We start from the raw sequence: 26,267 nt of genomic DNA, 5'->3' as shown, positions 1-26,267 counted from the left end.
ACTCAGGAGCCAGTCAATCGCGCGCAGCGTCAAACAGGTGAAATGTCTTGGTTGTGATTACCTGTCAATCACCTTTACCGTGGACAAACCTGGTCCACTACAATACGTATATGGGCACAGCAGAGCAGACTCAGTTATCAACACAAACAGCTAAACAATCTCTCAACCAGCGATCACACAAGTTGCACAACTGGCATCTGGCGATGCAAATTGCAATGGGGTGATTAACGCTAACTTTTGATTCAACCGCGTTGAAAAGAAACACGCTTTTAACATTGTTTCTTCATGCTTGTAAACGTACCTTTTAGCAGCTGGTCCGAAAAATTAAAGGATGTTTGGCTGCCTTTTTCATCTTTACTTGTTATAGTGAGGTACTGGTGGAAAAAAATATATTTTGATGCTGAAAAAGCCAGTATGTTTCAGTATAGCTTTTATTAAACTGAGGTTTCCCCCACGCTGTAGCTAGTTAAGGTGGAATGTTTCCTTTTCCTTCAAGCCACGAGTTGATGCTGTGTGAATCATTCAGCCCACCTTAAATATAGTTAAGGTGGAATGTTTCCTTCTTTCTTCAAGCCGCGAGTTGATGCTGTGTGAATAATTCAGCCCACCTTAAATATAGGACGAATGACAATGTTGTCAAGTTTCACTCGTTTTATTGGCTCGACATGCACACACACACTGACACACACAAAACACCCCTTGGAGAAGTATGGGAACGCCGTTCCCACGCGTTCTGCCGGGACTACACCTATGGCTATAGCACAGACCTGTTTTTACTGTGGTAACCCCAGCCACCGTATTTCGGATTGCCCCATCCGTCCAGCAAAAGGGTCGGCTCGGCAATAGTTGGAGAGGTATTGTCGAGTCGAGCAGCCACTTCCTCTCTCCCTGTCCGTCCACAGCTCGATGCTGCCATCGTGTGGTGCCAGCAATCCATTACACTCTCTGCACTCATAGACTCTGGAGCAGATGAGAATTTCATCCATGATGGTACGTGCCAGCAGTGGGGCATCGAGACTGAGCCCCTCGATGTCCCACTAAATACCACAGCCCTCAACGGGGTACTGCTGGCCCAAGTGGACAGAAAAACCGTTCCCCTGTCCCTTCACATGTTTGGAAATCATCAAGAAAAAATTCAGTTTCATGTCATTCATTCTCCAAATGTTCCTCTGGTGTTGGGCTTCCCCTGGTTAAAACTCCATAACCCCCAGATCAACTGGACCACCGGCACGGTGGGGTCATGGAGCTCATTCTGCCATGCTAACTGCCTCCGTTCCGCCCAGACACCTTCCTCTGAGCCGCTACCAGTACCAGAACCTCCAGATCTGTCGTCTGTCCCAAAAGAATATCATGACCTCGCTCCTGCATTCAGTAAGCAACAGGCTTTAACACTCCCTCCGCACAGACCATACGATTGTGAGGTAAGGCTTTTGCCCGGAGCTCCTCTTCCCTCTAGCAGGCTGTACAATCTCTCTCTGCCGGAACAGCAAGCCATGGGGAAATACATCCAGGACTCCTTGGCAGCAGGGATCATCCGACCTTCATCCTCGCCGGTGGGTGCAGGTGCCTTCTTCGTGGGCAAGAAGGATGGGTCGTTGAGACCATGCATAGACTATAAAAAACTAAATGACATCACAGTTAAAAACAAGTACTGCCTGCCTCTGATTGACTCTGCTTTTGTGCCCCTTCATGATGCCACAGTGTTTTCAAAACTGGACCTCCGGAACGCGTACCACCTGGTGCGCATCAAAGATGGAGATGAATGGAAGACTGCTTTCAACACTCACCTGGGCCATTTTGAGTACTTAGTGATGCCTTTCGGCCTCACTAATGCGCCCGCAGTCTTCCAGGCACTCGTCAACGATGTACTCAGGGACATGATTGGTCATTTTGCGTTTGTTTACCTTGATGACATTCTGATTTACTCCCAGTCTCTCCAGGAACACCGGAAACATGTGCGGGCAGTGCTGCAGCGTCTCCTGGAAAACAGACTGTTTGCTAAGGCCGAGAAGTGTGAATTTCATGCATCCACAGTGCACTTCCTGGGTTTCGTCATCTCCCCGGGGAAAATGGAGATGGAGCCGGCCAAAGTGGCAGCAGTCCGGGACTGGCCTGTGCCCACTAGCCGCAAACAACTGCAAATGTTTCTAGGATTTGCCAACTTCTATCGAAGGTTTATCCGTAATTACAGCACCATAGCAGCCCCTCTGACTGCACTCACTTCCACCTCCATCTCATTTCGATGGACACCTGAGGCTGAGACAGCCTTTGGGGAGCTCAGGCGCAGGTTTGTCTCCGCTCCAGTGCTCGTCCAGGCAGACCGGACCCGGCAGTTCATTGTGGAGGTGGACGCTTCTAATGTAGGGGTAGGTGCAATCCTATCTCAGCGCACACTGGCTGATGATAAACTACATCCCTGTGCCTTTCTGTCCTACAAACTTTCCCCCGCAGAAAGGAACTATGATGTCGGCAACAGAGAGCTCCTGGCTGTGAAGGTGGCGCTGGAGGAGTGGCGACACTGGCTAGAGGGGGCTGAGCATCCCTTCGTCGTGTGGACAGACCACAAAAACCTCACCTACATCAAGGAGGCGAAGCGGCTCAACTCACGCCAAGCAGGGTGGGCTCTGTTTTTTGGCAGGTTTAATTTCACACTCACCTACCGCCCAGGTTCGAGGAACGTGAAGCCTGATGCGCTGTCACGCCAGTTTGCGGTGGAGGAGGCAAACACGGACCCAGAGCCCATTCTTCCATCTTCATGTGTCATCGCTGCCGTTACCTGGGAGATCGAAACCAAGGTCCGCCAAGCCCAGAGGGCCCAGCCCGACCCAGGTAATGGTCCTCCTAACCTCCTGTTTGTACCTGATTCTGTCCGCTCCCAGGTTCTGCAATGGGCTCACTCATCCCGCCTTACCTGTCACCCGGGGGTTCGTCGGACAATGGCCTTCCTTCGGCAGAGTTTCTGGTGGCCCACAATGGACCAGGATACACGGTCATTTGTGGCAGCTTGCTCTGTCTGCGCCCGCAGCAAGACCTCCACAAAGCCCAGCTCTGGCCTGCTCCGTCCCCTGCCTGTCCCCAGCCGGCCATGGTCACACATAGCGGTGGACTTCGTCACTGGCCTTCCCCCATCTGGAGGTAACACCACCGTTCTCACGGTCATAGACCGTTTCTCTAAAGCAGTCCACTTCATTGCCCTGCCCAAGCTGCCTTCTGCTAGGGAAACAGCCGACCTGTTAGTGCAAAATGTGTTTCGTGTACATGGTTTGCCTGCAGACATTGTCTCCGACAGGGGGCCTCAATTCACCTCGCAGGTCTGGAAGGCATTCTGCACAGCCATGGGAGCCACCGTCAGCTTATCTTCAGGGTACCATCCTCAGACCAACGGACAGACTGAAAGAGCAAACCAGGAGATGGAAGCAGCTCTTCGCTGTATCACCGCGGCGAACCCCTCCTCTTGGAGCTCACAGCTGCCCTGGGTGGAGTACGCCCACAATACCCTTCCCAACGCATCCTCTGGTATGTCTCCGTTTGTATGTTCTTTGGGCTATCAACCTCCTCTGTTGTCAGGCCAGGAGGAGGAGATTGCAGTCCCTTCAGTTCAGGCCCAGATGCGCCGCTGCCGCGCTACCTGGAAAAGAGCCCGCGCCGCATTACTCCGAGCTGCCTCCAGGTCACGGGTCCAGGCCGACCGTCGCCGTGTTCCAGCTCCAGCCTACGCTCCAGGGCAGAAGGTATGGCTTCTTTCGAGAGATCTGCCTCTCAAGGTGGATTCTCGAAAGCTTGCACCTCGCTACGTTGGGCCGTATGAAATTGAAACCATCATTAACCCATGTGCTGTTCGGCTTAAGCTTCCTTCCTCCCTTAAAAGGATCCATCCCACATTTCATGTGTCTCTGTTAAAGCCGGTGCAGTCCAGTGCTCTTGTCCCTCCCACAGCCGCCCCTCCTCCTCCTCGGATGGTGGAGGGTGGTCCAGTCTACACCGTGAGGCGTATCCTGGATGTCCGTCGCCGGGGCCGCGGATTCCAGTATTTGGTCGACTGGGAGGGTTATGGTCCGGAGGAGCGCTGCTGGGTTCCTCGGCGGAACATACTGGACCCCACGCTCATCCGGGACTTCCGTCGCCAGCACCCTGACGGAGCCAGGCGTGCGCCAGGTGGCGCCCGTAGAGGGGGGGTACTGTCATGCCCTCAACCTCTGCCTCCTAGTCTCTCTCGCCCCCTCCTTTCTGTTGTGATTACAGGATTGGAGCCAGGTGTGTGGAGCTGATCTCCAGCTATCGCAGCTGCCAAGCATCACCAATCAGCAGGCTTCATATACCCAGCCCAGACGTCAAGACACTGTCAGATTATCTTCTCAGCTACACGGAGAGGAACGTCTGCTGTCCTAACTCTGACTACTGGCGCCAATCCTCACCTGTCTGTCTGCCTGCTCGCCATCTGCCTGGACTTCAGCCTACCTGTTCTCTGCCAGCCTGGACTTCAGCCTGCTTGCTCTCTGCCAGCCCGGACTTCTGTATGCCTGCTCGTTCACCTATCTGGACTCTAGCCTGCCATCCTTCAACCTGAGTATCTAGTCCAGCCGGACTCAACCAATAACATTTAAATAAACAAACTGTGTTACAACTTGATATTTTGTCTCTGTCTGTCTCTGCCCTTGAGTCCAACAAACAAAACCCTAACACCCTCCTAGATTTTATTTCTAAGGAATGAATGAAATTTGTATTCAAGAAAAAAATCTTTAAACTTAACATATGTGACACTTCCTGGCGCTAGGGACCGCAAGTCGGCTGTTTCAGTTTTCCACTAGGGGGATCTAAAGTATTTTTCTTGATTTTTTTTTCCATTTTTTCCATTAGTACACCATAGCTTATTTGAAGTATCCATTCCATATAAATGAAGATGTTTTGGGGTCATTAAATACGTGCATCTTGTTAAATATAACTCGAGTTGCTTTAGTACTTGGAAACAAGCAGAACAAAGGCTCACTCTTGTATTTGCATACAGAGTTTCGATTGGCTATTCGGCTTTTGTTTACATCGGAGTAGCCACGAGATCCCGGCTTTCTTTCCTCCCACTCCCATACTGTCGTCTCTCTGTGTCACATGGTCTGACTGCTTTAGGTAGAGCTCTCTCTGATTAACCCAGGACAACATGGAGGAATTCACTGACTCACAAGACCGATGTTATGCCTCATTGCAAACAACAGTTTGTGGATGGCTCTGGCTAACGTTAGCAAATGACTTAAAATAAGAAGTGACAGTTAATCCGTTGTAAGCACACAGAGAAGCCATTTTGGCCTGTCTTTGGTGGTAGCGCTATTGTCTAAATTAAAGCATACAGTTGTCGACTCTTGCCTTCAATACTCTTTGATAGCTAGCTTGATCTAGCTACCCGTTAGGCTGTGGCAACAACACATCAGAAAATAGACAAAATTATAAAACCGATAGGCTAGATGGTGTTTTTGACATCACCTGGGGATGCGCTGCACACACACTGTAGTCAGGAGGACATGAGAACCTAGCTGTTACTCATTTTTACAATGGCAGTAAAGTATTGCATCCTTTTAACCCAGTACGCCTGGAATCTGCTTACCTACAACTCAAATCAAGGACCCCTAAACTGACAAAGATTAGACCCTAGACCCCCATTTCATAAGATATTTTAGATGTTTTATTACAGAAATGCATGAAACCTATGACCACCTATCATTCTGTTACTTATGGATGGAATTATAGTGAATATATATATATATATATATATATATAGCCTATGTTTTTGCTGGGGACCCCTGGAATACCCTCAAGGGCCCTGGACCCCCACTTTGAGAACCCCTACCTTACTAGAAGTGTCTTTTTGTCAGCAGGGGTTGTATCATTTTTTAGTGGTCTGTACAGACCATTGGTCAGTACCACTAGGGGGTGCTAAAGCGAATGGTCCGGACCAGTTGGTGTGGTCCGTCACTGTACCACAGACCACTAGTGTGGTCTGTCACGTGGTCCGTCAGTGTTCCTTCTCCTCTTAATGCATCGCAGTCAGCGTACAGACGCTCTGACCATGGTCCGGACCATCAGTGTGTGGTCAGTCAGGTGGTCAGTGTGGTCTGTCACGTGGTCCGTCAGCGTTCCTTCTCGTCACAATGCATCAGTCAGCGTACAGACGCTCTGACCATGGTCCGGACCACCAGTGTGTGGTCGGTCAGGTGGTCTGTCACGTAGGCTACGTGGTCCGTCAGTGTTAATTCTCCTCTTAATGCATTGCAGTCAGCGTACAGACGCTCTGACCATGGTCCGGACCACCAGTGTGTGGTCAGTCAGCTGGTCAGTGTGGTCTGTCACGTGGTCCGTCAGTGTTCCTTCTCGTCACAATGCATCAGTCAGCGTACAGACGCTCTGACCATGGTCCAGACCACCAGTGTGTGGTCGGTCAGGTGGTCTGTCACGTAGGCTACGTGGTCCGTCAGTGTTCATTCTCCTCTTAATGCATCAGTCAGCGTACAGACGCTCTGACCATGGTCCGGACCATCAGTGTGTGGTCGGTCAGCTGGTTGTGTGGTCTGTCACGTACGCTAGTACGTGGTCCGTCAGTGTTCATAATGCATCGTCAGTCAGCGTACAGACGCTCTGACCATGGTCCGGACCATCAGTGTGTGGTCGGTCAGCTGGTTGTGTGGTCAGTCACGTAGGTCCGTCCGTGTTCTTTGTCGTCAGGCATCGTCAGTCAGTGTACACGACCACTTGTCTTGATGTGTGGTGTGGTCCGTCATGTGTGCCTGTGGTCTGTCACGTAGCCTACGTGGTCCGTGTTCCTTCTCGTCTAAATGCATGCGTCAATGACCATCATTGTTGGGCATTTACTAACGTTACTAAGTAACGTTACTAAATTAATAATATCAATATAATAATAATAATAATGTAATGTTTACTGTTCTATTGACATATAATTGTCTAAATAAACAGACATAAGTTTGACTGGTATACAACATGCGTCCATCTTTATTTCTGACATGGAGTAACTGAGTGTCGCACAGTGAAACGTCATCAACAATGGCCGATGGCCTCAATGTAAACGTCCACTCGATATTACAAATGTAACCGAGCATTTTGGGTTCTTTATATATTGTTTATGGTGAAGAAATGAGTCAGAGACCGCTTGTTGTTGGGAGCTGCAGCCACTCATTTACTTGGTCAGGGGCGAGAGAGATACAGAGAGTGAACCAACTGTCCACTTCCTCTTCCGGACTTCACAATAAGAGTACACAATAACATACAGAACAGTCTGTTACAATAATAATAATAATAATAATAATAATAATAATAATAATAATAATAATAATAATAATAAAAAATAAAAAATAGTGAATCATCAAATATAATTATATAGATTATTAGGCTATATGACTGCTGTGATATGACAATATTAAGCTTTGATGTTTGATTATTTAAGCTACATACAGAACACACAAGTTAAAGCAAAAGACATCCTTATGACTATGAGCCAAATACATGCCAGTTGCTGTTATGGAAATCACTCTCTATACTTTGTTGTCTGTTGAGATTATATGTATCATAGGCTTATCAACCAATATAATGGTAATTTATGATCAATTTATGATCAAAAGGATATTGGTGTTGTAAGTATCCCACTCTGAGTTAGATTTTTAAGGCAGTTTTATTGAATGAAAACAAGACTTCCACAGATGCTTCCCTGTTATTTCCATATATATTATATGGATATATGTTATATGCCATGGTCCAAGGCCTTACAGCAGCATAAATTAATTTCCCTTACACATCTTAGCACTAATGACGAACAGGAAATGGAAAATCTTGTACATGAAAATGGACCTTTAAAAACATCCGAAAGAATTTAACAAAAGAAAGAACAGTAGCATACACCTTTATTTCCAGAATGCATTTGGGTAAAAAAAAAAAAAGGGGGGGGGGGGGTTGATTTGAGTTTGAGTTTGAGTTTATTTGATTCTTGCTCACAGTATTCACTGAATAAAAGCAGAATTTACACACAGAACTGTTAAGATCTAGCTAAAAACAAGAAAATAGATTATAAAAATAGATTACATATCACAGGTCAGGTCACATTTTCAGGACATAGAAACACAATAATACATCAAACACAGACATAAGAGTCTCTTAAGACTGAGTGTTAAAGAGTCTCACAGGAGTGGGCAGGGTTGCTGTTCTCAGGCGTTTTGTCCTGGCCAAGAAGGTCATGAGCTGTCTGCCACTCCGCAGTGTCCGGCCAGTGCAGCTGGCTCTGTCCTGTGGGAGCAGGTCGTGCAGTGGGTGATGTGTGTTCATCATGTCCTTGACCAGTTTTATTGCTGCCTCTTCTCTCCTGCTTTGTAGGGATGGGAGTTGAGGCTGAATCAGATTGCCTCTGGAGATGATTTTGATGGCTCTCCTTTGCACTCTCTCCAGTTGTGCTGTCTGTTTTTTGTTGCATCCCACTAGGACTCCTCCATATTCCAGACAAGGCCTGGGTGGTATAGATGGTCACCAGATCTTCACAGGGTAGGCCTTGCCTGGCTAGCACAGTCAGGAAGTGTAACCTTTTTGAAGCTTTCTTGACTGACTGTTCCACTTGAGTGTTGCCGCTGAGGTCATTGTCCAGGTGGAAACCAAGATATTTGGTTGTGGTGACGATGGGAACCTCCTGTCCTCCCAGGAAGAGAGGGGGCAGCTGCAGAGGGTTTTTGGAGAAACAAATTCTCATCTCCACAGACTTCTTTCCATTCAGCTCCATGTTATCTGCAGCCCATTCATCCAGCTGCTTGGCCTCCATCTCCATTGACCTGTCGCTGTAGATGTTGGTCAGTGGTATGGCCCGGGAAAGACCGGCCATACCATCAGCATACCCAGTGTCCAGAGTGTCGCTGAAGGCTGTTTTTCGGATTGACATGTACAGGAGGAATAAGTACTGTATGGGGAGGCCACCCCTCCTTGCGGCACACCAGACATTACCTCTGTCCAGGAGCTATAGGTGTCGTTGGCCTTTACCCTCTGGCTCCTTCCTGTGGTGTAGCTGTGTAACCAGGCCAGGAGTCTTGGGCACAGATTCATGTCGACCAGGTGTTGTAGCAGCTTAGCATGGTCCACTCTGTCAAAAGCCTTTGACATATCGGCTAGCAACACTCTCACCACTGTCGGCTGTTTGGAATCTGTAGCCAATCATTTCAAGTGTAAAATTACTTTATGCAGTCAATTGAGAAGTGTTCAAAGTACTTTTGAAGAGAAGTTGGTTTAACTAACTGAACTACCGGTAATTAGTTTTCATTTCATTTCATTTTTTTATTTGTTCCTGTCATGAAAATGCACAATAGTACAATATAAATTTGGTCACACAATACATCAAAATACATGTTTGAAATCAATGCTTTTCATGACTGAAAAGGAGCAGAAAGAAGAATATAATTCTTATTTTGTATCTGCCCCTTACTTGAACACAAAGAATCTTAAATGGTCTGTCATTTACAGATACCTACACCATCAACACCGTGATTACAACAACATAAACAAAAATAACCTATAAAAAAAAGATTGCAACCTTAAATCAAATAAAACTAACATCCAATTAAGTTTCAAGTGCATAATGTCTAATTTGTCTCTCTTTATAAAAACTTTTTTAACTGAAAAATACTTGTACAACCCATTAGGTCCTTCTGTTGAGAATTCCAAAGTTTTACACCAATAACAGAAATACACATTTGTTTTAAAGTGGTCCGAGTAGCTTGATGCTTAAAATCAAATCTCCTCCTGTGACTTTCATCTTCTGAGGTAAACAAACAATTTTTGCATGTTCTCTGGCAATACCCTATTTTTGGCTTTAAACATATAACTAATAATGTCTGCAGTTCTATTATCTCATTAAGTTTAAATAACCCTAACTTAATAAATAAACTATTAGTATGTTCTCTAAATTCAACTTTGTGAATGATTCTAACTGCTCTTTTCTGTAATAAAAACAATGGCATTATATTGCTTATATATGAGCTACCCACACTTCAACACAATAACTAAAATAGGGCAGTATAAGTGAACAGTACAACATTCTCATTGTGTTACAATCTAACACATTAGCTTTGTTCAAAATAAAAATATTCTTTGACACCTTTTTTTTTTAACATAATGATATATGGGATTTCCATGTACATTTTTCATCCATTGTAACTCCCAAAAACCTAAACTCAGAAACTTGCTCAATGTTAACTCCATCAATAGATAGTGAGACTTCATCCTTTCTTTTATTAGCAAAAACCATGAACTTAGTTTTTTCAAATTTAACGATAACTTATTTTCATCAAACCAAGATTTAAGTTTAGCCATTTCATTTCCAATATTTTCAATTTTCAATAGCCATCAACAAAAGCACAGCAGCTCACAGTATGAATGAATGAACTGCCCCTAATCAGACACACAGAGTGGTGGCATAACTAACAAGACCAACAAGGACATCCAAACAAGTTCTGACAGAGAGCAATGTCATTAGACCACATTGGACAAATACATTTGCATATTTCTCCCCGCTTGTTCCTTCCAAACTTTTTACATGAAAGTAACTAACCAAAATAAATGAGTGGTGGGTGGAAATAATAATTAGTCTATTCTTATTTAAACATGCAGTTTTGAAACATTCAATGAAGATAAATTAAAAATAGACTATGACTCGACACCCTAAGTGATACACACATGTTATGGGAGTGGTATATATACCCCTTACATCGATTTCCGTGTTAGTAGAATGGTTAGTTCCTTGCTCTGCTCTCCCCTAGGAGCGCTGGCTCCGCGGTAATGCCACGAACAGCTGTATCGCGCAGTAAATCTCTGTTTTCTCATTTTTGTACATCAATTTATTGGGGGGGGGGCACATTTTATCAGGCTTAAATATTGGGGGGGATTTGTCGTGACGGACCACGTGTGACAGACCACATGACCGACCACACATAGAGGAGAAGGAACACTGACAGACCACGTAGCATACGTGACAGACCACACTGACTGACCACCTGACCGACCACGGCCGGACCATGATCAGAGCGTCTGTACGCTGACTGATGCATTAAGAGGAGAAGGAACACTGACGGACCACGTAGCCTACGTGACAGACCACCTGACCGACCACACACTGGTGGTCCGGACCATGGTCAGAGCGTCTGTACGCTGACTGATGCATTGTGACGAGAAGGAACACTGACGGACCACTGACCAGCTGACTGACCACACACTGGTGGTCCGGACCATGGTCAGAGCGTCTGTACGCTGACTGCAATGCATTAAGAGGAGAATTAACACTGACGGACCACGTAGCCTACGTGACAGACCACCTGACCGACCACACACTGGTGGTCCGGACCATGGTCAGAGCGTCTGTACGCTGACTGATGCATTGTGACGAGAAGGAACGCTGACCGACCACGTGACAGACCACACTGACCAGCTGACTGACCACACACTGGTGGTCCGGACCATGGTCAGAGCGTCTGTACGCTGACTGCGATGCATTAAGAGGAGAAGGAACACTGACGGACCACGTGACAGACCACACTAGTGGTCTGTGGTACAGTGACGGACCACACCAACTGGTCCGGACCATTCGCTTTAGCACCCCCTAGTGGTACTGACCAATGGTCTGTACAGACCACTAAAAAATGATACAACCCCCTCTCCTTTTTGTTTTGTTTTTGTCACTGGGTTGTGTAGTGCACACAACCCATTTGAGAGAGACTGACAGCTGAAATGGTTTGGGAGTGGTTAATGTAAATGAGGAGCTATTGTCCTCTCCCCCCTTACCTGGTTGCCTAGGTGTGAAAAACATCTCCAACTTTGAGGGCTGATTTCTCAGATTCTTGCTTTTCGGAATGTGAACATTAAAATACGCTTATCTCCTTCATTTTTTCAGATTACAATGTGACACATCATTTGAAAGCTTACAGTCTGCAGTTCAGAATCTGTAAAAAATGAAAAATGACATCGGCCTACTTGTGGGTCAAAACGCCAGGAGCTGTCACATATTGTGATTTTACACATTGTGATAAAATTATATCGCCTGATATGAACGTTGTAATTATAAAAACATTGTCAGCCATATCACCCAGAGCTAATCATTTATTTATTCTTAAGGATTGCTTTTCAAAGTTTTTCTACTGGTTTTCTGAAAAGATCCCCCATCTCAGTGTAAACTCTGTTAAAAATAATTCTTCAATATTAACAGCTGACATATGTATCAGCTTATGTATTTTAATTTCAGTTCTTGACTAAATTTGTGACAGAATTTATTTTCTATTTCAACAAGAGAGAAAGTAAAGCTAAATGTTTGTTTCTCCGCTGTTTCAAAGCTCAGGTATTTTGACTGACAATGTGCATGTAAAGTAGAATTTAAATGGTATGTTGAACAGTAACTGTGATCCTGACCTGAGAGTCTCCAGTCTACATTGTGGACTCGCCAGTCCAGCAGAAAGCAGCTTCACTCCTGAATCTTGAAGGTCATTGTTACTCAGGTCCAACTCTCTCAGACTAGAGGACGGGGAGCTGAGAACTGAGGCCAGAGCTTCACATCTTCTCCCTGACAGCTGACAGACACTCAACCTGAAGGAAAATTAGTGATGAAGACAAACAACAACAGTGTTGGGGATACAATTAAATTACTGTTGCTGGTAACATTACATTACATTACATTACATTACATTATGTCATTTAGCAGATGGTTTTATCCAAAGCGTCAAGAGTAGTAAAATCAACTGTGCAACACAGTCTGCATCAGCTAAGACTTTTTTAAAGGAATAAGTAACATTTGTCAATACTTGAAGGAGTAAGTAATTATTTTAAAGAGCGGTTTAAGAAGGGTCCAGGTGTAGCCTGAAGAGGTGTGTTTTTAGTCAACGCCGAAAGATGCACAGTGATTCTGACAGAAGGGGGAGCTCATATCAACATTGTGACGCCAGGAATGAGAAGAGTCAACAAGGATGTGCGACTTTTGGGCCCACATAGGAGGAGGAGGAAGGAGGAGCAAGGCAACCTGCAAGGGTGGAGGAGCAGAAGGGGCGAGCCGAGGTTTGAAACCTGACCATAGATTGCAGATAGGGGGAGCAGCCTGGTGTACTGCCCTGTAGGCAAGTACCAGTGTGTTGAATTTGATGCATGCCCAGATGGGAAGCCAGTGAAGAGGGGAGTGGCGTGAGATACTTTAGGTTGGTTGAACACCAGACAGGCAGCAGCATTCTGGATGAGCTGCAATGGTCTGATTGCTGATGCAGGTAGCCCAGCCAGAAGAATGTTGCAGTAGTCCAGGGGGGAGATGATAAGTGCATGGTGGACCATGAGTTGAGTCACTTCCCTTGTAAGAAACAGTCCGATTTTTCGGATGATGTACAGCGAGAACCTACATGAGCGGGTAGTCACTGCAATGTAGGCAGAGCTGGACAGCTGGTTGTCCAGGATCACCGCTGTTGTCAATGTACATGGAGAGGTCAGTGAGAGGGCAATCTTCCCTCAGAGGAAGAGTAGCTGTGTGCTTTTCAAGATTGAGCTTGGTTCTGGGTTGACGAGCAGCATGGCGGGCTAGATGGGCTGTTCAGCCTCTGCATGGGACCCTGAGTTTTACTTAGTATTCCAGCATATCCAACTTAATTAGAACAACCGCACCACAGATATATGCCTCTGCCAACAAGTGAGCAGTGAGCCACATAGCCCCCCGGGTAGTGCTTTGCATAGGACAGCCATCCCTCTTCGGGATGGCTGTCCTATGCAAAGCACTACCCGGGGTAATGCTTTATCTACTTGAGATTTATGAATTCATATTAACTCATTAAGTGCCAGCCACTTTTGGAGAACGGATGCTCCCAGTGCCAGAGTTTCAGAGCGTTTTCAGTGATTTCTCGAGGCCCACAGAATATTGTGTGATATTACTATGTAAACACCGAACACGCACCAAGAACGAGGAGACTCTATTGTATCATCAGCAAAAAAAAGTTTATTGATACCATTTTCCGTTCTTTAGTTATGAGCCGGAGAAGATAGGTTGTTTTCAGCAAAAACAGGCGTTTCAAATTAGAAGCTGAGATATTCAGCCTTTTGTGAAATTAAGCATTTCAAGCACATTCACTGACTCTGAAGCTAATATTTCCTGACCTGAAACATCTGAACAGTAATTTCCTTCAATAAACAGCACCCACACCCCCTTAACTCCAAACTCCTCCTCCGTGGGAGTGTCTCTGGTGGCTCTGCTCACTCTGCTGGCTGCTGCGTGTGTCAGGCGAGTCTCTGCTGCCTGCTATGGCAGGCTCTGCTGCCTTACGGATCCACGTTCGGATGGCGGCCGCTCGTCGGGGGAGTCTGGATCGGGCTCGCGTTCGTCTGCGTTTCTGGGGTTTCGGTTGTGAGCTGGGATGAAGCTGCGTCTGATTATAGGCTTTCTGCTGCGCGTTTCAAAGTGCGCTGCACCCAGTCTATTTTCGGAGCGCTCAGCCTTGTGCGCCGGCTCCCAGCGCGACACTGAAAAGCCAAACCATTCTCATGATAATGGTTTGGCTTCGGTTTTATTTTCTGGCGGCTAATCGTGTGGAGAAACTATGCAGCAGAGACAGAGGGGCTCATTTGTGGGAGCGGATTGACTGCTGTTCGCAGCTAACGTTGGCTCCAGGCAGCCAGAGCAATCTGTGCCGCTCTGGCTCATGCATCGGTTTCTCTTTCATCACGGGGCTTTTTCTGCTTTTTTTCCTCAACTTTCTCTAATCTGGAGAGCACTGTCGCCACCTAATGGGTCCATAAAATAGGTTATACACCTTCAATAGCTACAATATTTTTACAGGAGATGCACGAGGCTTTGATCCACGTCCCACCGTCAAAAAACGCAATTGACGACTTTAGTCGTCTTTGGCACTCTACGTTACTATTCGAATTGACGACTATACTCGTCCTTGGCACTCAATGAGTTAATCATTCTCATTATTATTACAGTATTTGTAAATGCCTTGTCTGCTATCCTAATCATCTACTGATGTTTATTGGCCTACACCATCATATTGTAGCAGTAACTTGGAATTCTACTCCTACAGTATACTTAGGCTATATTCATTTTTGATTTTGGAATATATATAAATTTCTGCAGTATGCCCTTCATGCTGCTCTGATTGATTAGTGTATAAGTCCTTCAGCTAAGGAACCGCTGAATGCTTTTGATTTCTTTTCACTTTGCTATAGGGCCTTAGATTGGAATGCATTGGCTTACATTAGCTGGGGCTTGACAGGAACAGTGATTTTACATTGCCTATATTGTGATAAAACTATCCCCTGATGTTGTTTTTTATTGTGATACCATTTTCATCAATATCACCCAGCACTAATAGTTTGTTTAATCTTGATGATTTTGTAGAGGTTTCGGAGAAAGAGATCCCAGGTCTCAGTAGCAACTTCTTGTTCAAAAGTGCGATAATGATAATGCAGTGATAATGCAGAAACTGTAATTGTCTCCAATATTAGCAGTTGACCCAAGGATCGGGTTTGTGTTCCTATTTCGGTTCTTGACTCATTTTGAATTTATTTTCTATTTCAACAACAAAGGGAGGAGAGGAAATAATGAAAAATTCTCACAGAGGATAGAAGGTACAGCTGAGTGTTGGTTTCAGAAATCACATCAGCAGAAAAATGAGGTCAGGTATTTTCACTGACATTAATGTGCATGTAAATCAGAATTTAAATGTTGTGTTGAACAGTAACAGTGATCCTGACCTGAGAGTCTCCAGTCTACAGTTTGGACTCCCCAGTCCAGCCGAGAGCAGCTTCACTCCTGAATCCTGCATGTCGCTGTTACTCAGGTCCAGCTCTCTCAGAGTAGAGGACTGGGAGCTGAGAACTGAGGCCAGAGCGTCACAGCTTCTCTCTGACAGCTGACAGCCGCTCAGCCTGAAGGAAAATTTGTGATGAAGACAAACAGCAACTTTAAAAACACTGTTAGGGATAAAATCACATTACTGTTGTTGGTAACATTACATTACATAATGCAATGACATTACATCATTTAGCAGCTGCTTTTATCCAAAGCGAGTTAGAATTAAGGATGGGCATTGTTAATTCTCATTGATATAGATACCATTTTCAAGTCTGCATAACGATCTGGGTCCTTATTGTTACCACTATCAATACTTTTCTATTTGGTGGAAAGACGAGACGACAATAAATTCTTAAAGGGATACACCAACATTTTAGGAGATTCTCCTATTTGCCATATTCCTGATAGTAAAAAAGGATGTGGAAGGCTTTATCTTCCCTGTGCGTTTCACCACTCCTGAATAGCGAGCTTAGCACTACAATGGCAGTAAACAGTACATGAGCCTAGCCCCATTCATTCACCAAGAAATACACATTTCAACAGTGCCAGTAACACTCACATGTACATGTTGTGACTTGTGTACTCACCACGCTATGAAATAATAATCTAAAGTTATGGGAAACGGCCATTTTCAAAGTAAGTCCATAGCCAGAAGTAATGTAGCAGAACCAAAGTTACTTCTGCATTTGTTTGAGGTGCATGCACGGGGTAGGGTAACCAGATGTCTGTATGACTACAGATGACTGTACAGTATTTTCACGCATGCAGCTTCTCATGTCTGCACACACTGTGGCTCTGGGCAAGAGATATGCAGGATAACATGGTTAACTTCACACACTGCAGCCTGAGATAGGTGAGTATTTTCAGTAACTAGTAGCAATAATTACAATACCAATTGCCAAATAGTTACCCATACTAATGACTACCCATATTAATGCAACAGTGCATCTTTACACAAAGTCCCAAGTGTTGTTAACTGGCACAATTGAAGACAGCCTCAAATCTTTCTCAACAACATCCAGTCTTTGATATGTCTTCTTCACTACTACACTGCTGCTATATTGCAAAGGACATTTATAAATTCCATTCTAAGCTGTGCTTTTATTTTAATGTTAGTTAATGTTTTGTTCAGATGAACATGTAATTTTGGAGCCTACTACTACAGTATGATTCTACTTCAGTATATGGTTCAGTAGTAGCCTAATTGTTCTACTAGAAAAGTCTGACTAACTCTAATGTTATGGTGTTTGGAAGGAACAAACCTGCCATGTGTTTCATATCTGAACAGAAACCATGTCATGTCAGCTACCTGTCTATTCTGTTTTATTATAGCCTACACATCTTAGTCAGATGTGTTGAAGAACAAGCACTGTGGAACTTAAGCTTGCTTTATGCTTACTGTATTTAGCTAGCGTGGGAGTTTAGAAAGTAGCATTCAAATAAAATATATTTGTTAAGTTTTTATTAAGCAGTTTGTGTGAAACAACCAGAGGGCAAAGCATAGAGGGGAGAATAGAAATGTTTATTTTTTGTAAGTTAGATAGACATTATATCTAAATTTTAGACTACCTCAAAGCATTGGTACATGTCCCAAAGTGTCCCACACAAACATCCCACAATGTCCCACATTTGGTTTGTTGGGATCTGGTCACCCTAGAATGGGGGTAGGCTTGTGTACCGTTTACTGCCATTATAGTGATAAGCTCACTATTCAAGAGGGATTAAACACACGTTCTACTGCACGCACAGGGAAGAGAAAGGCATCTACATTCTAGTTTTACAATCGGGACTAGGCGAATCTGCCAAAATGTTGGTGTGTCCCTTTAACAGAACTGGTGCTTTTCAATTGAATTTACTAGGAAATTAATTGTTGTATTTTAATTAAAATATTTGCTTTGATAAAGAAAATAGTGGTGGGACTCGATAAAAAAATGAATCTAAGTAATTAGAGGCTTTGTAATTTGAACTTGAAGGAATAAGTAGTTTTTATTTCTTTATTTGACAGGCCCTCATCTCTCTCCTCACATTATTGAATCTGTCCAGTTTCCCTGTACTTACACAGATTTCCTGGAGGCTTTGACCACTGGCAACAGTCCCAGGACAGCCTCCTCTGAAACAGAGTATTGCCTGAGGTCAAACACATCCAGCTTCTCTTCTGATGTCAGTAAGATGAAGGCCAGGGCCGACCACTGATCGGAGGAGAGTTTCTCTGTAGAGAGACTCCCAAAACTCAGGTACTCTTGGACCTCCTCCAGTAGAGAACGGTCATTTAGCTCATTGAGACAGTGGAACAGATTGATGCTTCTCTCTGGAGACGGATTCTCCCTGATCATCTTCTTGATGTACTGGACTGTTTCCTGATTGGTCTGTGAGCTACTTTCGGTCTGTGTCAGCAGGCCTCGTAGAAGAGTCTGATTGGTCTCCACTGAAAGACCCAGGAGGAAGCGAAGAAACAAGTCCAGGTGTCCATTTGGACTCTGTAAGGCCTTGTCCACAGCACTCTGGTAGAGGTGTGTAGCTGGTGTGGATGTTGATTGTGGGTCTGACAGCAGATTGACACCAGAGTTGGTGAATGAGGCAATGACATGAACAGCAGCCAAAAACTCCTGAATGCTCAGGTGGATAAAGCAGAAGACCTTGTCCTGGTACAACCCACTCTCCTCTTTAAAGATCTGTGTGAACACTCCTGAGTACACTGAGGCTGCTTTGATATCAATGCCACTCTCTTTCAGGTCAGCTTCATAGAAGATCAGGTTGCCTTTCTCCAGCTGCTCAAACGCCAGTTTTGCCAGAGAGAGAATCATCTCCCTGCTCTCTGTGTTCCAGTGTGGATCTGTCTCATCTCTCCCATGATACTTGACATTCTGCATTTTGGACTGGACCACCATGAAGTGGATGTACAGCTCAGTCAGGGTCTTGGGCAGGTCTTCATTCTCATTGGTTTTCAACACATGGTCCAGAACTGTAGCAGTGATCCAGCAGAAGACTGGGATGTGGCACATGATGTGGAGGGTTCGTGAAGACTTGATGTGGAAGATGATTCTTCTGGCCTGCTCATCATCTCTGAATCTCTTCCCGAAGTACTCCTCTTTCTGTGGGTCATTGAAGCCTCTTACCTCTGTCACCATGTCAATGCAGTCAGGAGGGATCTGATTAGCTGCTGCAGGGCGTGTGGTTATCCAGAGGCGGGCAAGGGGAAGCAGTTTCCCCCTGATGAGGTTTGTCAGCAGCACGTCCACTGAGGTTGACTGTGTAACATCAGTCAGGATCTCGTTGTTCTTGAAGTCTAGAGGAAGTCGACACTCATCCAGACCGTCAAAGATGAACACAACCTGGAACTCATCGAACCTGCAGATTCCTGCTTCTTTGGTCTCAGGAAAGAATTGATGGAGAAGTTCCACCAAACTGTACTTTTTACCTATCAGCAGATTCAGCTCTCGGAAAGTGAACAGAAATGTGAACTGTATATCCTGGTTGACTTTGCCTTCAGCCCAGTCCAGAGTGAACTTCTGTGTTAAGACTGTTTTCCCAATGCCAGCCACTCCCTTTGTCATCAATGTTCTGGTTGGTTTGTCTCTTCCAGGTAAGGGTTTAAATATGTCTTGACACTTGATTGTTGTTTCTGGTCTCACTGGTTTCCTGGATGCTGCTTCAATCTGTCTGACCTCATGTTCAACATTGACCTCTCCACTCCCTCCCTCTGTGAGGTAATGCTCTGTGTATATCTGATTCAGAAATGTTAGGTTTCCTGCTCTAGCAATCCCCTCAAACAAACACTGAAACCTCTCCTTCAGAATGGATTTGTGTTGAAGTTGACAAGCAGCAGGAGTTTCTGAAAGAACAAATTACATCAATCAGTAGATGTTGCAGCAAATAAGATAAGTGTAAACATGTCTCAGTGAATGCATACTTTGCTCAGCTTCATGGCATCTGTTCTGCTAATCAACGATGGACAAACAGGTCCTGAATGTGTGTGCAACCGAATGTGAAAGGCAACTGTTTTCTTTTAATGAACAATGCTGTGTTCAGCATTATACACCCACATCAACAAATCAATAATTTTAGCTGTTGATTGATCAGGCGTGCGCTGATTAGCCTACCTTCTAAACTGGAATTTAATATATCTTGTTTGAGAAATGTCTATATTCACAGCAGCACTTGGAATTGTAAACATTTCCCATTTCCCACCATCTCCCCGCTCTCGCCATGATATTAAAGCTGTTAATAGCCTCTTACTTCTCTGCAGAGAATCAGCCAGCTCCTCCAGGTTCATTCTCCTCAGGAAGTGCAGTGTGATGTTTAGAAAAGCATCTCTGCTCCTCTTCATCTTCTCTTCCTCCTCATCGTCCATCACCTCCTCATCCTCCCTCTGACTCTCTGCTGGCTCATCTGGATTCAGAACCCTCTGGTACCCTTTGAGCTCCTTCTTCACAAAGGTGACGATGTTCTCCTCAAGCAGCTGCAGCAGAATAATATATGAATTAAACTTTCTGACTAAAATCATGGAATACAATATCAGATCATTAGCTAAGCCCACTACTGCTGCTGTAAACCACTTCGGCATCAGGCTCAAAACGGCAGATGGAGAAAACTGTGCATGTGTCGGCGTGGTGTGTGCTCTGTAGCTGTCATTTTATTTGTTTTATTCAGAGTTTTAACTGGTTTTATGTCTTGTTGAGTTTTTTATGTTAGCAGTTTTATCAGTTAATCCTTGTTTGCAACCAACGTTTTTAATAGGCATCCAACACACTGACTGTGCTGCCCGAGCTCTTTCCACCCGCTAACTTGGCTGGGTGTTAGTGTAGCCCGGTGTCCACATTTAGCCTAGAGCCGTGAACTCTCTGCTACCAAAGCACGGAAATCTCTTAATCCGAAAGGAGCTGAGGGCTTCTGCCCTGGATTCAACCAGATCCTGCATCTCCTCTCAGAAGAAGAAGAGACAATTGTCTTTGACTCTGAATCGACTTTTAAAGTCGAAAAGCAGATATCCTTATCCGAGGGGGGAAAAGTGTCTGTTCTTCTTGTGTGCTGTGCGCAATGTGGTTTTGGACATGTGTATTGCAATGTTGTGGCATTATTGTTGTGAACAATTTATTGTGCAATTGAATAGCGTTTGTATTAGGCTGTACAGTGTTTTTAGTTTAGAGACCTGGCTATGCTGTTGCTACTTTTTTGGTCTGTACTGTAGAGTCCCTTTTAGACTGGCCAAAAATCCCACTAATATCCACAAACTAGTGGCATTTTCTTCAGTGTAAAAGTTTCCAAGCTGCGCCATTTAGCCGATAGAGCAACCCTGCAAGTGAGGTGGGTTTTTACGCAGAGCTCTGCTCCGGTCCAACCCATGATTTTCCGACCCTGCCCTCCTCCTGAGTTGTCACCCCTTTTCCAGCATGAGTCAGTGATTCCCACAGGCTGAAATTTGACTTTCTTAACAGTTAATTGCTTTACATTGACGGAATATGCAGACTAGAAAAAAGTGTCTCTCGTCAAGTGCACCCCACAAAGCCCACGAGCCCAACCACAGGCGCATAGACTGCATCAAGTCAGCCAGAATGTAAGTAGGTCATCCGTTTAGCTCTTTCAAAATAAAGCCCTCATTGTAACGTTCACATTTTGAGTAGCCTAATGCTTTACACAGTTTCACTATTATGTAATCTTAACATCAAAACGAGTATTTTTGATACAATGTTTGCTGCTTCGCTTGTTGAAACACCCTTTTCTCCTCCCAACGTGCGCATCAGTGAGGCTATTTACTTGTTTAAATGACTTTAGTTTGAAATTTGTACCCGGAAGTTTCCATTTTGTTTTGGCTGGTGGTGAACATGTTAGAAAGAACCAATCTGGAGCACACGGTCACGACAGCCCGCAGCGGTGGAGAAACACGGGTTGAGAGTGTGATCGAAAAGTTTAAAAGGCAATGCTGCTGCTGCTGCTGCTGCTGCTGCCCCATGCTGCTTTCCTGGGTAACTAGTGGGACTTTTGATGTAAAAAAAGGTATAGTATTGGTATTGTATAGGCCTATGTTGTATCTATGGAAAGACAACCAATATGAATTGTTTCATGTGGCAATAAAGAAACGTGAACTTGACATGCTATTTTAATAGCCTACTCAAAAATGCACCCCCCCAATACAGCAAAGAGGAGTCAATGTTTCTTGATATAATCATTGCCATTCAGATCAGAATAATTGGTTAGTAATCCATCCCTCAACATAGAGTGCATCAACGTTCTTTCTAGTCATTAAGTTTGCTGATAATATTTCTATCATGTTAACTCTGGTGTTTTCAGAGCAAATAGGGAGATATAAATCATCGTCATGCTCTGCTCTGAATGAGTGAGAAAAGGAGAAAATACGGAATAATTACATCACAGCAGTATAATCCTAATGTTAATTTAAAATGAGATATTCCTCTAAATATTCAATTAATTTATTAAAGGAAGAGTTTCGCAGAGACAGGTCTGAAATGTTTGCTCTCTTCTTAACAACAAAGATCAAAATTGGCAAAGTGTACATGCTGTAGGCTAAAAAGTAAGCAAGGATAAACAATTTAACTAAGTAAGTGATTCACATATCAAGCCTCAACATGGAGATGGTGAAGGTCAGACAGTTTTCACTTCTTTATCATTATAGAGTCTGACTGTAGTGTGTAGGAAGGACTGCTGGAGGCGCTTGGTTCTGGCAGGCTGCACGGAGAGGGCGGTGCTGTTTCTCATTTGCCTACCAGTACATTGCAGTCTGGTTGGAGGGAGGAGGTAATGTAGTGGATGGGATGGACTCATCATCTCTTTTAGTAAAGTGAGTAAAGTAAATATGGCTAAAAAACATCCAAATGTCCAAAAAACGTTAAAATAATATTTGGCGGCGCCCGCAAGGGCCACCGGGTCCCTTCCTCACAGCACCCCCTGCTTAAAATTACTTCCAGCGGCCCTGGATATGGTCGTTTCAGAGTACTGCACATAATGGCTTTTCATTGTCACTTTTACTAGCTCGTTTACCACATGACTGGACAATGTAACACGACGATCACTTGGCTGCAGCACTGACCATTAATGCCTCGGAGCGTGCGGGAAGCTCGCGCACGGTCTGCCCAGGAATGCGCTACGGTGCCTCGCTCGACTATCTGAAGCTTTTAATTAGAATTGCAACTGCACAAATATACACGGGCCAAACAATGCGCATGTAATGACAGGGAAAAGAAGCGCAAGTGGAGATGGGAGTCAGGTGTGTTGGTGGCAGAGAAAACCCCAAGAGCTGTAGACAGTGGCGTGCCTGACCAAGCTGGTGCCCTAGGCAAGATTTTTGCTGGTGCCCCCCCCCCCCCCCCCCCCAAAGAAAATATAATAAAAATTATATCGCAGCTAATTCCACCACAAATACTTAAACAGTCACACAAACTGACGTCATGTCACTGCTAAAACTACACAAACTGACGTCATGTCACTGCTAAAACTGCTGCCTGCAGTGCAGGCTCAGAATCGCCCTTCCCCCACTCTGGGAAAAAGCTCCGAGCAGGTAGAAGGGGGCGCGGCCGCGCGGGGGGTGGGGTGGTATGGATTAGGGACCGTAGCCAGGTTATGAGGAATACCGAGGTCGTTTTAGCAACCTCGTCCATTGTCCATTTTAAAGTAAAATGCTTCAATCTTGTGCACTTTGAGAGCAAAATTAAGAGGCTAGATCTATAAAGAACTACAGACATCATGTTAGATTAATATCCTCTTTAACTGTGCTGTTGCTTTAAAATGATACAAAAAATAAATGTCTCCCCATATAATATAATTTATATTCTGCATACAGGTCACATGGCAGAATACTGCTCAATTAAATAGAATGGCCCATCTACACAAACATCACTTACAGGGTAGTTACTTACCCATTCACTTCAATAGAACTGTCCCCAAAGTCTAGCCCCAATCTAGCCCCAATGCAAAATCTGAATGTTGTGAGTTATCTTTCTTCCTTCTATAGCACACAGAGAGGAAGCAAACTGTTGCATTTCTGATCAAAACTGTCACATTAAAACATCAATGACAGATGAATAGATCTGGGGCCCGGGGCTATTTTTCCTTTTTTTGGGGGGGGGGGGGGGGGGGGATACCGAGGCCATGACCTCGGTGTCCTCAATGGTAGCTACGGGCCTGGCTGCAGCCCATGCAGGCAGCCAGAAAGCCAGAATTTGAAAAATTATTTCACTATTATTTAAAGACTTAAGACCTTGTTGTGCTTATTTTTTGTCTACTATTGCAAAATAATAGTAGGCCTATTATCATGAAAAAGTATTTGTAAAAAAAAAAAAAAAAAAAAAAAAAAGATTTAACCCTCTCTGGCGCCCCTAACGGCTCAAGCGCCCTTAGCATTTGCCTAGTTCGCCTAATGGACGGCACGCCACTGGCTGTAGAGAAGTGTTTTGCCCACGCCTAAAGTCACTCTGGAACGCAGCTGAACACCATGGGCCCTATCTTTGCCCTGGCCTTAGGCGCTAAACGCAAAAAAACACGCTTTGCGCCTGACTCGGGAAGATAGCATCATGTTTTTAGGCCCCGAAATGCCCTTTACGCCGAAGAGGCGTGGCGAAGTGCCAGAATAGGCCAGAATGGGCGTTTCGGCCTTAAACGCTATCTTCCCCACTGGTGTGAATTTAGAGCTTAGCGCTTTTCAAAACCAGGCCTTATTCAGTGCGCCGACTCCCCTACCAAAGCCACACATAGACAGACATGTGAAATCTCCCAGCATGCATTGAGGCTAATACATTTTCAAGTCAAGTCACGAGTCATTGGTGTTCAAGTCCAAGTCGACTTGCAAGTCTTTGTTGATTTTGTCAAGTCGAGTCTAAAGTCATCAGATTTGTGACTCGAGTCTGATTGGAGTCCAAGGCATGTGACTCGAGTTCACACCTCTGCTGCTTAGTGGCATATTTGTAGTTAAGCAGGTCAAAGCAAAACCCAGGCTTTTCCACACAGATTTCCACTCCAATCTCTAATGTTTTATGACAAAGCATGGCGACGGCTTTTTAATGCAATCTACATTTTAAATAGTTAAATAGCTCTGATTCCCTGAAACCCTGAAATAAACATTACCAAATGTTCTTTTAGAAGGCTGGCACTGCTAGGCTATGTCATCAAAATAAAACATCACCATGTCTGTAAATTACTGCTTGCAGTTGCACTCAGAGCATGTGTGGCTTGAAAATAAGGTGGTTCAAAATAAAGTGGTTAAATGCAACCTTTTTCTTCTCATGTTTTTTTTTTAATAAAAACGGGTCTTTAAAATTATCGTAAGGTTACATGATGTAACCATGGTTCCCTGAGTAGAGGGGTTTACCCTCCAATACAGAGATATGAATATATCTTGTATGGGAAAACCTGATTATTGGAATCAGGTGACGTGAATAATCACTTTAAGACAATCCACATGTGGACGTGGTTCCAGCCGAGCTGATATAACCACCTGTTAACCACGCCCAACTCGACTAAAGTTTGATTGAACGAAACCCCGAGCGGCCTCGAGCTGGAGGGTAAACCCCTCTACTCAGGGAACCATGGTTACATCATGTAACCTTATATGTTCTCTATCGTCTATCGGGGTTTACCTTCCAATACAGAGATATGAATATGTCTTGTATGGGAAGTGCTGTAAGACACACCGCGAGGGAATAGAGCAGCACCAGCTCCCCCAGGAGGCTGAATCGTGGGAGCTTCGAATGAGACGTCACCACCACCAAGAGTGCTCTACAAAATCAACAAGTGCATCAACAACTACAGTATATACAAATGTACACTATGTACAAACCCCCCCCCAAAGTCGGCCAGCTCCGCCAGACGCAGGATCCTGCCGGTTCGAGCCCTGGCGCCAGACGCTACCGAGGGCGAGTTGGCCCCGCAAGGCGTGAAGGCTCAACAAGAGGGGTCAAGAGGCCACTCAGACCAACCCATACTGGGCTGACTGACAGGGAAACAAAACCATAAGTCACTACCGCCGGGCTCCGCCAAGCACTCGTTCACTGAACGACGTGCCTGCAGCCACATTGAATTGGTAGAATCGAGCAAATGTGGAAGGGGCCGACCAGGTGGCCGCCTCGCAGATCTCACCGAGAGACGCACCGCGCCACGCCGCCCAGGACGTAGCCATGCCCCAGGTCGAGTGTGCCCGCACCCCCGAAGGGAAGGGCATCTCAGCCACCACATATGCCTGCTGGATAGCTTCCACAATCCAGTGGGAAAGACGGGCCTTAGACAGCGGCTGCCCCAGGCGGTCTGGCCTGAAACAGACAAACAACTGGTCAGTCTGCCTATGGCCCTGTGTCCGGTCCAGATACACTCTCAGTGTCCTGACCGGGCAAACCAGCGAGTGCCTGCGCTCCCCTTCTTCTGTCGGAGCAGAGTAGAGGGACCGGAGTTCTATGGCCTGGCTCAGCTGAGGGATGGACAA

At 45.0% G+C, this 26,267-nt stretch overlaps 1 protein-coding gene across 1 annotated transcript in view; it reads right to left on the bottom strand.

The window, feature by feature from the left end:
* The window catches only part of LOC310782209 (uncharacterized protein), a gene marked incomplete at both ends in the record, with an annotated part of 117,053 nt that overhangs the window by 31,135 nt on the left and 59,651 nt on the right, over positions 1–26,267 (bottom strand). The window contains 3 exons of the mRNA XM_083642891.1: positions 15,742–15,915; positions 17,900–19,673; positions 20,078–20,300. Of these exons, the coding sequence (XP_083499017.1) occupies positions 15,742–15,915; positions 17,900–19,673; positions 20,078–20,300 (2,171 nt within the window). The remainder of the gene's footprint in view (positions 1–15,741; positions 15,916–17,899; positions 19,674–20,077; positions 20,301–26,267) is intronic.

The sequence above is a fragment of the Poromitra crassiceps genome (genome assembly GCF_964638095.1).
Source record: "Poromitra crassiceps genome assembly, chromosome: 9".
NCBI classification, from domain to species: domain Eukaryota; kingdom Metazoa; phylum Chordata; class Actinopteri; order Beryciformes; family Melamphaidae; genus Poromitra; species Poromitra crassiceps.
Note: the sequence above shows the minus strand (reverse complement) of the source record. Positions and strands in the feature narration are given on the sequence as shown.